The following is a 13,336-nucleotide window of genomic DNA, read 5'->3' as shown; positions in this document are numbered from 1 at the left end:
TTTTTCTATCATTTCAGTTTATCAAGTATCGCAGTCTTGTTCTGAATTGTTGTTCTGAATTGCAGCATATATTCCTATCTTAAGTGAGTGCAATGTACATTGTACGTTGCGCTCACTTAAGATAGGAAATTTTTTGACAATAGATAAGATATCTTTATTAGTCACATGTACATCGAAACACAGTGAAATGCATCTTTTTGAGTAGTGTTCTGGGAGCAGGTTGATGATAGAATCATAGAAATATATGGCACAAGAGAGGGCCACTCAGCCGGCCAGCTTCATGTCAACCACAAATGGAACTTGGCTTAATCCCACTTTCTAGTTCCTAACCATTACCCCGCTGACTGTGGCTCTTCAAAAATTCATCCGTCTGCTTTCTACAAGTGGTGAGGATTTCCAGGCAGTGTCTGAGTTCCCTCTAATCCTAACAGATAACTTAAATCCACAACCCCTAGTTACCTACCTTTCAGGTAAGGGGAGTATGTTCATGATGTTTACCCTGTCTAAGCCTGTCATAATTTTATACACACCTCTTTCAAATCTTCCCTTAGCCTCCTTTGTTCCATCGAAAACAATCCCATCCTAAGCAATCCCTCCTCAGAATTACAATTAAGCCCTGCAAATATCATCTTAAATCTTTTCTGTAACCTCTATGTTATCCCATCTTTCCTGTAGTATGGTGACTGGAATTGGCCAGTTGTATCCTAACAATTTTTCATGCATTTCTAATATGACCGCCCCCCCTCCCCACCATCCTTCCCAGCAATCATGTGTTCAATACTTAGCCAGTATAGCTAGGTATTCTGTCTGCTGCCTTAGTCACTAAATATGATTGTGATCAATATTTTCTATGTTATTATTCCCATAAACCTTTCCAGAATTGTTTATGTGGGTGCAGTCAGCATTTGATCCTGGTTTATGGATAGGTGCAACATCTGTTATTTCCTGTTAAGTTGGAACAATACTACAGATATTAAAACTGTAGTCTGGCAACTCCTGTGGTGCAGATCTGTACTAAGTTAATTAATTTTAACTAAGATCTAAAATTAACTAAGATCTGTACTAATCTATAGCCAATCAACCTCCCAGTGCAACTTTTGCGATGTCAGCCAGCAGCATTTCAAAGACTTCAGGTTACGGACAGTTCTCAGAGCCCTGGTGTGGCCTGGGGATTGTCTATAGTTAAAAGAACAATCTTCCTGTTCAGAGGAAGATGAATGGGGGCAGTTTTCTGTGGTCCAGCACCAGTCAGGTGCCAAGGGTCCTGGATCAGAGGGTTTCAAATTGTAGTTGATAGAGTTGAAACAGAGGAAGTTTTAGTTCCTCGGGTAGGACTTAAATAATCCATTAGTCCTTTCTTCTCCACTGTGAAAGCAACCTTGTCTCTTTATTGGATCCAAAAACAAATGGGCCTCACAGTTCCCTAGACTGAACTTTGTTTTGTCCTATTAATATTTTCCAACTCGCCTTTCACTTTGTGCACACAACTTGGTGCACCTGCTAAATTGTTATCTGAAGCTCTTCAAGAGCTGAGACCCTTGACTGCTAAAGGTATAGCCATTAGTGCTAATGAAATTAGATTCAGGGTGATCATTGTGCCTGAATTGCATCCAATAGAGAGAGGCTTCCTTATTTGTTCAGCCGAACTAGACAGATTGTGCAGGTAAGAGTGCTTTTGTACTCTCTGTGGTCCCATGCATATTTATTGCATTGACCTGTGTAAAAATATTAGGGGTGGAATTGAAAGATGGGGAGCTTTTGCTAAACCTCTATTAAACATGTGTAGGCTGCACTTAAGTACTCTGTATAGCTCTAGTCGCAATATAACAAAAAGGAGACTGAGACGATGACGAGGGTGCAGAGAAGAATTGCAAAGATAATACCAAAAATCTGAGTTTGTATATAAGGAAAGAAAGATCAGACTGGGTCTCTTTTCACTTGAGAAAACAAGGCTAAGGAATGACCCAACAGCGATCTTTTAAATAGATTTTGATGGAATAGATATTGAAAGAATGTTTCCACTTGAGGGAAAGCATAATTAGAGGCTATTAATATAAGATAATCAGCAAGGAATTCACAAGAAATGGTGGGAATGCGCAACTCGCTGAGAAATTGAGGCAATAGAGTGTATTTGTTTAAGGGGAGTCTGGACAAGTATATGAAAGAATAGGAATTAGTGGGTTATACTGAAAAAATTTGGATGAAGAAAGATGAGAGGAGACTTGTACAGCACCAGCATGGACTAGTTGGATTGAATGGCCTGTTTCTGTGCAGTACATCTTGCATAATATGTCTTTCATCTGGAAGAACTTAGTTTTTTTTTAAACTTGGTTCGGACATCTTGTCTCACCTGTGCCTCCTTGCAACGATAAACAAGAATAGCAAAGGACTGTTTTTGCAGATTTGCTATTACTGTTCTTCATGCAGACAAGTAACCTCTTCCCCCATATGTGATACGAGGTCAAGTGATAATAAAGTAAAGAAAAATAAAAACTTGGATGAAAATTCATCAAACTGAAACATTAATTTGTTTTCTTTTTACAGATGCAGCCTGGCCTGAGTATTTCTAACATTCTGAGTTTCTTATTTAACCCTCAAATAATGTGTCAATAAAAATTGTTTCCTATTGAAACCAGTTATTTTAGTGATTCAGTAAATAACTATTTCTATTTTGTCCCCTTTTAGGAGAAAGTGTGGCTTAATGTTGATAAAAGTTTGGACTGTATTATTCAGAGAGTAGACAAACTTCTCCAGAAGGAGCGGTTACGCAGCGAGAGCAGTGAAGATGTCTTTCACTGTGACACTACTTCTGCCAGCAAGAAAGGTAACCTAGAGCATCGAGCGTACTGGATAAATCCAGGGGCCTTAGATGAGAAATGTTCTCAATCTCCACCATCATGTCGTTCTTCCAATAAGAGAGCTGCGTGTGAGTGAACATTACCATTTGTTCTTCATACTAACCCTTGGTATGTTTAGTTAACCAATATTGTTGGATTTAATTAAGAAGTAAAGAACCCTGATTTGAATCTAAATGAATGAAACACTCATGCTTGGCATGATTTGTTGATAGCTGGATTTCATTCCAGTGAAATTTCCATCAGCAAAGCTGCTTTCTTTCAGTTCCTGAGCCAAGACTGTCCAAAGTGTTCAAGATAATTCTAGATCAACAAATAGGAATGTCTGTTGCATTCCTGATTTTTCACTTTGTCCATCCTGTTAGCCTCCTACCATGCCCTCTTACAAAGAAAGCATGGCCTCCACTCACAATAAATTGATACCAGATTCGTGTTTGAGTAGCCTTAAACTATGAATTCTGAGGCTAAAACCCCTACTGCCAGCCTTAATTAAAAAGTAACCCTTTTAAGGGAACGTTACAGTAAGTTTTTTCCTCATCCTTGAATTGGCTGTGCATCAAAGTACTTGTTTTATTTTAACTTGTTTGAGATAAATCGGTTTTACTTCAAACAGCAAATAAGCAGACTGCAATTTAAAATATGTAATCTGCATGTAAGAATTTTACAGATTATTTTTATTTGGAGACATGTTGCAGAAAAACCATTGATAAGATAGTGTTGATCCTGACACTATAAGGATAATGTCCCTAATTTCAAACAAAACCAAGCATCTAATTGCAACAGTTTGTGTATTCTGAACTTATTCAAATTGATTAGCATCTTTCATTGAACTTACCAAGGATTAGTTTCCATTTCATTTATTTCTAATTTCATATTTTGGTGTTTTTAATAGTTTCATCATGCTTTTGCCTTTGCTTGACCTTTCCCATTCTGCTAACTGTCTTTACATTTCCTGTTGTTCAATGTACAATTTCAGCTTAAGTAGTAAAAAAAAATTAAGGTTTGTTTTTCAAGGTTCAAGGGGGGTTCAAGTTACTTTATTGTCATTCACCCATATGCTATAAAAACACATTGTTTTTGACTTCCCACCCTCGAATCCTTGGCACTTTTTGCATTATGCTGTGCTCATGCCAGACCTGGATGAAGACATTACTTGAAATGAGGAATTAACACATTTTAAATTGGTATATCCACCCACACCTCCTGGGATTTGGCCCAAATGTGAGCTCTGATAATTATATATTGGGTATAATGGTAAAACTGTCCTTTCCACTGTAATAATACCTTACCCATTTGTGCATCAATTAAGAGTGTCAGTAAAAAAAAAAATCAGATGCACAGCACAAAGATTTGTTTAACTGTTTAATATGAAGCCAAATCTTAAATTAACTTTTACACACCTTAGATGAAATTCTCATTCACAATATGAAATGTGATGCCTTGCTGTCAGGCCTGTTTTCCCTTCCTAATATCTAAAGTAGAAATATAGATTATGATTGAAATGTGAAATTGGGATATCAACACTCACAGCCACCTCACCACTCCAAAATTAAATTGCAGAATGTTTGTGTTTAACTTATTTTTGCAGCATTGATCATTACAAGCCCCAAGTATTAGTTTATTGTTTTCCCTCATTCATGACACATTCCTTTTCATAGATAAATGGTGTAATAGAAATCATTTTCATTGTTTGGGAATAAACGTGCCCAAAACCATGTATGCCATCTCTAGTTGATATCCTCCCTCAAAAAAATACCCTTTTTTAATTAAAAAAAAAGGTTATGCTGGTTTCATTTTCTAGAAAGATTTCAGCAATGAAATTCCTGGTTTATAGAATTGTGCTGCCAATGCTTACAAAAAGTCTTTGTTTCATATCTGTGCTTAACGATATTCTTGTCTCATACCCATAATCTGTGTGTATGTGCCTGTGTGTATCCTTCTGTACTTGTAAGCAGCAATAGCTTACATCTGTTTACAGGGTGGACTGATGCTATGGCAGTCCTGGAATTGGTGTAACAGTCAAAAAAATTAATAAATTAGTGTATTGGTTTATTCAGTGCCAGCTGAGTCTGCCTTACTTAATCCAGGGCAACAAATTAATCCATTCAAAGTAGGTTTGGATTTCAGCAAAATGAAAGTTGTTGATTATAATTACTTTGCAATTACCTCAAGTTGAATGTCCTTTATAGATAGATGTAGCCCTGTTTAAATATGTGCAAGAAACTGCTGACATTAATTCCCTGTGACACCATATTATCTCCACCCTGGGGTTTGTTATATTTGTGGCTTTGAATCCCTGTGAAAAGTGTTTCTGTACTGTGTTTTATTTAAGTTCTGGAGTGTTAAGCCTCATTTAAAATTGGCACTCACTGAAACCTCACTGACCATTATTGTTTTTTAAATAGCTTTAAAATGAACAACAACAAAAGAAAACATTATCACTTGATATGAAAAACAGCTTTAAAGGGCAACTCTTATCCTTTGCATTGACTACCGCATGCTGTGCAATTGGGCTGCTGCCTTGGGTACTTGCTTCCACATCTGGGCATTTTAATTTTTAAAAAAAACTAGTTGTTGAAGGGTTAGGGTTTACTTTGACCTACTATGTCCAAGTTACATACACACATTATCAAGGATGACAAATTAGGATGACAAAACTTGCTGGAGTCTGGAATTATTCAGATATATTCATTTCCTTAATCAACCATGGGTGAACATGGGTAGCTATACTTACTATCCCTTCGTTATTTGACAGGGATTCTATTTAATGTTCTTTTCCCAGATTTGAAAATGTGAAAAATCAGGTGCAATTAAATAATAATTTCCTGGTTCACTTATGACATTTTCTAAATGGTGGAGAGATCAAAATATCTACATTTAACTTAATTTGTCCCTATTCTCCTGGAGTCCATTTCATATTTTCCAACTTTAATAACTGAGGAAATTAATAAGACAGATCTGCTTCTAATCTTCTTGACAGAATAGTGTGGAACGAGTGATTGTGCCTCCTCATCACATCTGTAGCTTCCTATGCTTATGCACCAATTGAAAGTCAGGGTCAGGGAGTTTGCATGTTCTCCCTGTGACTGAATGGGTTTCCTCCTGCATCCCAAAGACGTGTTGGTTGGCAGTTTAGTGGGCTGTAGTGCAGATGAGGATGATAGGAGAATCAGGGTGGGGGACAGGGAGTTAATGAGCATGTGAGAGAGAATAGGTTATAGCGAAATAAGAGTGGTAATGGATTCCTCTAAGAACTGGCGTAGACTTGATAGGCTGAAAGAAGTACTTCTGTGTCATAAGGAAATAATGTGAGTGCATTCTGCATGATTCTGCAGAAGTGACAATAATATCTTCAGCATCAAATGTAATTGCGGTTTTTATTTTAACTTTTGGAGAATTATCCACTTTGACTTTATTTTGGACAATATATTTAGGCTTTTAATAATGCTTATTTTTTGTATGAAATGTTTTGCAGAAAAACAATTGCAAGGCCCAATGGAGCAATAATGTAAAACTTGTGTAGTTTTCTTTTCCTTAATGGCACTTTACTACATTTGTATTGAAGTGTAGCCAGAAATTAGTTTGTATTAACAGTAGAGGGACCCACAGTTGTGTTTTGTGAGGGAATAAACAGAAGAGTTAGGGATTCTTTAGAGAACAGGGAGTGGAAATGGGGGGAAAAAGCTACTTTTGAGGGTTACCCTTTTGTATTGCCTCATAGCAGTTGTAGATAATGACTGGCTGAAACATAGGAGCTAATCTATCTCATCAATCCCCCTCAGCCCAGAAAGTAGCAAAGATTCCAGGACAAAAATTGTGTGTCTGTGTTTGGGGGGGGGGGGCAGGGTGGTGGTGGGGGAGGAGGAGGAGGGAAATTAATCTTGATTTAATTATTTTGCTCTCTCCTGCACCATTTCAAAAAGCAGAAATTTAATTTCATTAGAGATCTAGTAGGCAATTTCTATTCAAGTTGTATCACATTTTTGACATCTGCAAATCTGAGGAACATTAAATAGAACCCTAGTCAAATGGGTTAATAGGTAGAATTGGCAATGTCCAGTAATATTTCTTTTGTAATATAGTACATGATAATTAAAATATTATGTAGTTAATACAGGTTAAAATATTATGTAGTTTTTAAATTAAACATTGAGTTGCATTTTATTTTGATATTTTGCACTACTGATTGTAATGAAACTTTAATATACTTAGTGGTGATTAGGATTTTCCAGTAACCAAAATCTCCTTTGTTAAAAAGCATATTCTTGCATTGGCTTAAAATATTTGTATTGATGTAGCGGTAACTTAGATGCAGAATTTTGATGTTATCTTGCCCATTTTGGAGGTTTGTTATGTCAATCAGATATATTTTGAAAGGGCAACCTCAAATGTAATTTGTGTGGAAAATGCCCAGGTGTAGTTACTGTTGCACCAAAATGCTCTTGCTCTCTGAATCTGTTTGCTTGCTGCTTTGTCAGCGCTGAGTGCCAAATACCTCATGGTAAAGTACTTCCAACAAAAAAGCAAGTAGGTCTGCTTGTTAGTAGAAAAAGTGCTGCTTCTAATCATGCATGTGCACCTCCATTTTCTGTGCAGATTGCCACTCCACTGCAGAGGAGCCCTCTGAAGGTATGTGTGTTTTCCACGCCCTTTCCCCAGCCAGTTTCTGCTTTTTTCATATCGGACCTGAGTTGCATTAAATGCATCACGTTTTGCGCATAGATGCTTCAGCTTTGAACAGCTGACCTCCGAATTATATTGGTTTGTACTTGTTATTTCCGGAACATCAAGGTCGTTTTTAATCACAATTTCTGTTCCATTATTTAGAAAACTTTATTGAAAGTAAGCTCTTTTATTCTGGAAATACCCATTTTCTTTGAATTTCAGTTTATTTGCTACAGATCTCTGCAAATCAGAATTTTAGGGTAATATGAAGAATGAAATCAAATTTTCCTTGTGTTAAATGTGGATGGGAAAAGGAGCATTTCTGTTCCTTTTGGAAGTATCACTGAGAAGTAGTGCAGCCTATTGGTCATAAAAACAGAAAATGGCAAACATACACAGCAGGGCAGGCAGCATCTGTAAAAGGAAGCACAGATTGAAGACTATTCATCAGAATCCAAATCTGCAGAGTGCTTCCAGCATTTTCTGAAATGTTTATTGAAGATTTCTAGCATTGCAGGTTTTTTTATATTTTCAGTCTATTGGTTACAGTAGGTAATGGACAATCAACTGCTATGAGTAAGAATCCTATCGTGATGTGTTATGTAATTGACATCAATAACTCTAGTGTATTGTGAGTGCACACCAGAAAAATGGCTTTGAATGCTCCTAATTTAGTGGAAAAAAAACAAATGAATCACTAAAAGCCTTTAAGAAAAGGAACATGCCATTTCTACTTGATCTGGCTCACACTAGTTCCACAGTATTTGGTTGACTCATAATACCTTTAAGATGTGCAAGTGTATCACATTGTGAAAGATGTCTCTGAAATTCATAAGAACAGTAGTAGGTCATTTATCTCCCCAAATCTATTCCACTGTTCATGACTGTTCTGTGATCTAAGGCACCTTACACTTTAGTATCTTTGTTAACTAGAAAGCTATCAATCTCAGATTAAAAATTAACAGTTAATGTGGTATCATTTCTGCTTTGTGGAAGAGATTCCAACTTGAGATTCTGCATGTAGATATAGTTTCTAATTTTACTCCTGAATGATCCAGCTCTGTAATTTAAAACTTTGCACTAGGGTCCTAGATTCTCTAACTACTGGAAATAAACTTCCTCTGCCTAGTTTAAATTGGTCCTTAACTATCATGTTCTCAGGAATTTAGAATGTTAATAGGATTTTGCCTATTCACAATGTTATAATTCAGTACTTCTGTCTATACTTCTCTCTTTGTCTCATCAGCAAACTTGGGAGTATGGCATCATGTACAAGTGTTCAAGTCGTTTATAAATCCTGTGAATAGTTGCAGTCCCTGCATATCCTGGCAACATATCACCTGTCAATTTGAATACCTCCCATTAGCTTTTTGCCTCCTAATTCTCAGCTAATTTCTTAACTATTAAGAATTTTCGAAGGAAATAAGAATAATTCTGTTGGGTATCTAAAGAACAATAGGAAAAAAGTGACTTGTAAGCAGCTGATTTTAAACTATGTTTACTTCATTGATTTTTGTTTGAAGGTGTCAAGTTATGATACAGAAATAATGGGAAATGCTTTTTTTAAGATGGCTGGAAATAAGTTTAAATAAGAAATTCCTTACGATGGCATAAAATTAACTCTCGGTGCTTAAAGCAACTCATGCCCGCAGGTTATTGTGCTATACAATTTTAGTAAGTGATTTTTAAAAGGACAATAATGTTGTGGGCATCATTGAGGAAAATGATTTTTATGTTGTTGGAGTTAAAATTTCAAAGTATTTGAAGTTGTTTGTCAATTTATTAGCAACATTGTTGTACATTCAGGAGGGTCAAGCCTTAAATGACAATAATAAATAACTACATTGCAAGGGAATTGAGCTCAGAAGATGAGACCCGAGAATGTCACTAGCTAACTTGTGAAGTACTTTTTATGTCTTTTGTTTTTAAGCCATAGCTGACGTATCTTTCAACTTTATTGAAAGATAAAGCATCACAGAATACCAGATTTAATGTCTAAAATTAAATATTAGTCAATTTTAAAGAATGAAATGCATGTAATCTTTAAATGCTGACTGTAGTTTGTAATGAATGTACTAACCAAAGTACCATATTGAATATGCATGTGAGGCAAAGCAGGATCTTGCATGACATCCCACTTCTAAATGCTAAAATGTACTACTTCAGAGTGTTTTACAGAGACATAATTTCACAAAATATGGAAAGAACTAGAAAGTGCACTTCACCCTGATGAGCAGTAAAATTGCACAATTAATTTGATAGATTTTTTTCCCTTTATTTGAGGCTCTTAGATATGGTTGGTTGATAAGTCTTAATTTGATTCTACACATTTCCCTTAATGAAAGAGGCTAAAATTTGAGTCATAGGATCCTGCTGCTTCTATGATAGTTTTTTTTCTTAAGCACTGGTATTAAGAATAATTATTCTTTTCCTGTTTGACAGGTGAGTGGAGTGAAGCACTTTATCCTTTGCTGACGACACTCACAGACTGCGTAGCCATGATGAGTGACAAAGCAAAGAAAGCAATGGTCTTTCTCCTGATGCAAGATAGTGCCCCTACAATAGCAATGGACTTGACCATACAGCACCGCAGAGATGTGGTCTTTTGTCAGACTGTAAGTTAATGTACAAATGCAACCCATATCTTTTATGATTATGCCAAAATGCTTTGCTCTACCCAGTCTTTTCAAAAATACTTCCTACCATCCAAGATTAACAAGCTCCTTCCAACTAATGCTGTAAAATAACCAGTTACAGTAGACTGTGTTGAGGCCGAGTGTGACCTCAAAATTAGCTGCATTGTTATCAGCTTGAAAAGAAAGCTTGGTAATTGTAGCCACCTTCTGGCATTTTCTGGTACTTTGAGTGAGAAAAAAAATGTAAGCACAGATAGTCAGTAAAGTATTTCAAATAACACTTAGGGTTAATTTCTTTTGCTGCAAAATACAACTGAACAGAAGGCTGAAGTAATTTTGAGGGATCTTGTGTTGAAAAGACTTGAAGGCCAGTATTTATAATGTTGCTAGTGTTGAAAGTGCCATGTTTAAAAATGCCATTAATCCAAGGCCTCATCAAGTGCTTCAGATTCATGCAAAATACTCAATGGCACTGTTGGAAAAAGAGCTGGGATATTGTTCTGATGACCTGGCCGTTGATCACCCCCATCAACAAAATTATCCAGTCAGTTATCTCATTGCTCTCTGAGGGACCTCGTTGAGTGTAAATGTAGCTGTCATATTTCCCAACAATGTTGACTTCACTACAAAAGTACATCAGTAACTGTGAAGCAGTTAGATATATGAACAACACTGAAAGAAAGAGTACATTTCCATTTGACCTGCAAGTGCAGGGCTATGTTAGTATCTTGAATGGTGCAGAAATTAAACTTGTCTGTCATTGCATTCTTACACTAAGTACTTCCTATCTCATTGCTGATGTGTGGAATCTATTTTAGAACAATGGGTACCCAAATGATGAATGCAAAAGTGCTGCAACAGCTTATATGTAGCTTATAGCTAAATCATAACTTAAAATTTCCAATTTAAGAAGTATGTATGTATGCACGTGTGTGTGTGGGGCGGTCACAAATCATCATCACAGGTTTATTTCTTCCACTCTCTCAAGTTACTTTATCCAGTGGTACATTTGATGTTCAGGACTAAGTGAGGTCATTTGGTACATCAGATATGTGCTGTCCCTTTCAAAGGGCCACCCAGTTGGTCACTTGTTGGCTGTCTTTCTATTGCACTAGGTTTTTTTCTTCTAACATTGATCCTTTTTGAAGTCTGTTGGATCTGTATTCATGGCTTATCAGACTGCCCGTAAAGCCCAGCTACTTGTGTTTAAAAATATTTTCCCTGATGTCCCCTCTGATTCAGTTGCCAGTCACCTTGATTCTGTGGGCTTTGGTTTCTCATGCTCAACCAATAGAAGTAGAATAAATTAAAAATAAATACCTAAACCCTCATGATTAGAAGTATTTCTATCAAATATTTCCTTAGTCCTAGTCAGGGGGCAACTCTTGGCTTTGAATTTGAATTTTATTTTGAATGTTTTACACTCATTTGTTATTTTAGCTTATTTTAGTTAACCCTTTACTTGTATTATTGCTCAGTCAAGAACCTGTTTCTACAGCTTTCCTTCAGATATCTGTCAGTCCCAATGTAGTTGTGGCTTAGATTTAACATCCTTTGGGAATCGTGCTGCAAATTTTCACCGTTGTACTTAATTTTATTAAAAATGTGGTATTTCTGTTGGACAGTTTTACATGTGATATGTTTGATACTTTCTTGCTGAAACACCTAGTGCTTTTATAAGGGTCACTTTAGTCAAACTTGCTGATTTGCTTTCAACAAAGAATAGTTCAAAAGAGAGATGCCAGGAGGAGGAATAAAAGGAAAATATTATTTAAGACCTCAAAAGAACAATCCCATGTCAAAGGTGATGGTGTTCATATTTTTATTAGATATCTCTTTTATGTTTTTTGTGCATTCTAGCTAACAGCCCTTATCTGTGGGTTTATCATCAAACTAAGAAACTGCCTTCGTGATGATGGATTTTTGCGCCAGCTTTACACTATTGGCTTGTTGGCACAATTTGAAGGTCTTCTAAGCACTTATGGTAAGATGTTCATGACATTTCTGCGTGCGGCACCATTTTCCATTTTTGATACATTCTAAACACCATCGGAAAAGTGTTCATCAAAAGTACTTTTGCTCAGAAAATGTCATGATACTGACATCTTTTGCATATGGGATTAAAAGCCAGCTACAGTGGTAAAAAATTGCTTACCTCCTCGTAAAACATGATCATGGAGACTTTGTCCCTGAAATATTATCATCATTATGTAAATAGCGATCCACATTTTATACAACCCAATGTTTGGGACATCCCTTTAGTTCTTTAACTAGATCACAATAACAGTTTATGAACAGTTGTTTTAAAGAATTGAACAAAAGCTAAGCTATTTGTGAAAACTTAGCAAAAGAAACTTAAATCTGTTAGCAAGTTTCTATCTATTCATGTTAAGTAATCACCTTCTCACTCCTTTGCACTGTATTTGTCTTTGATCAAGTCAGATGTCAATTTTGTCTTGGTTTGAAGGCAATCCAAAAACTACCTTTGTCCCACAATAAGTCCAGTTTCCATTTTCATGCCTGTGATCTTTCCCTCTGCACCAATAATGTAGGATTTTGTAGCTAATGTAGCTTATTATGAGAATTTAGTGAACTTTTAAAATTGCATCTGGTTGTCAATTTGAGACTATTTAGTAAAAGGGGAAAAAAGTTTCTTTGACCACAGTGATATTCTTTCTTTCCTAAGTTGAAGATTTACGGAAGTTGATCTGCGAACTTCTGAGAAATCTGAGTTGATCTGAGAACTAATAAATGTGTAACTTGTGTAGGGGAGGAACTCGCTATGCTTGAAGATATGAGTACAGGAATTTCGGATTTACGGAATGTGACTTTTAAGGTAATCCAGGCTCTCTCTACTTCATCAGTTGACATGCTGCCAGTCATTACTGGAAATAGGTGAGTAGGATGGAATATTTTATTACTTTTGTAACTACTTGTGTCTAAAAAATGGGATTAGTGTAGATAGACATCACTATTGTCGTGGATGATGTGGGCCAAAAGGGTCCATTCTATATGAGTTTATCAGCAGCAGGTATTAAGTTAAAACACTTGTCTGCTCCAGTGAACTGTATGCCTAGGACAGAAAAACTAAAATTAGTTATGAGTTGTATGCTTAGCGCAAACAATGTAATGGTCAGTATCACATGCCCTGCCCAAGACTTACTGGATGTTGAAACTCTG

At 36.3% G+C, this 13,336-nt stretch overlaps 1 protein-coding gene across 17 annotated transcripts in view; it reads left to right on the top strand.

Annotated features, from left to right (window-relative positions):
• The window catches only part of LOC127575749 (inositol polyphosphate-4-phosphatase type I A), a 165,021-nt gene that overhangs the window by 122,714 nt on the left and 28,971 nt on the right, over window positions 1–13,336 (top strand). For 12 of the 17 annotated variants that reach the window (XM_052025796.1, XM_052025790.1, XM_052025784.1 and 9 more), the window contains 5 exons: window positions 2,686–2,926; window positions 7,452–7,484; window positions 9,963–10,135; window positions 12,017–12,140; window positions 12,925–13,051. In XM_052025796.1, coding sequence (XP_051881756.1) covers window positions 2,686–2,926; window positions 7,452–7,484; window positions 9,963–10,135; window positions 12,017–12,140; window positions 12,925–13,051 — 698 coding nt within the window. The remainder of the gene's footprint in view (window positions 1–2,685; window positions 2,927–7,451; window positions 7,485–9,962; window positions 10,136–12,016; window positions 12,141–12,924; window positions 13,052–13,336) is intronic. The other 5 variants (XM_052025793.1, XM_052025794.1, XM_052025791.1 and 2 more) reach the window with 2 other exon arrangements.

Source organism: Pristis pectinata, chromosome 11 (genome assembly GCF_009764475.1).
Source record: "Pristis pectinata isolate sPriPec2 chromosome 11, sPriPec2.1.pri, whole genome shotgun sequence".
Classification (NCBI taxonomy): Eukaryota; Metazoa; Chordata; class Chondrichthyes; order Rhinopristiformes; family Pristidae; genus Pristis; species Pristis pectinata.
The sequence above is the reverse complement of the archived record's forward strand: the minus strand, read 5'-3'. Positions and strand labels throughout refer to the sequence as shown.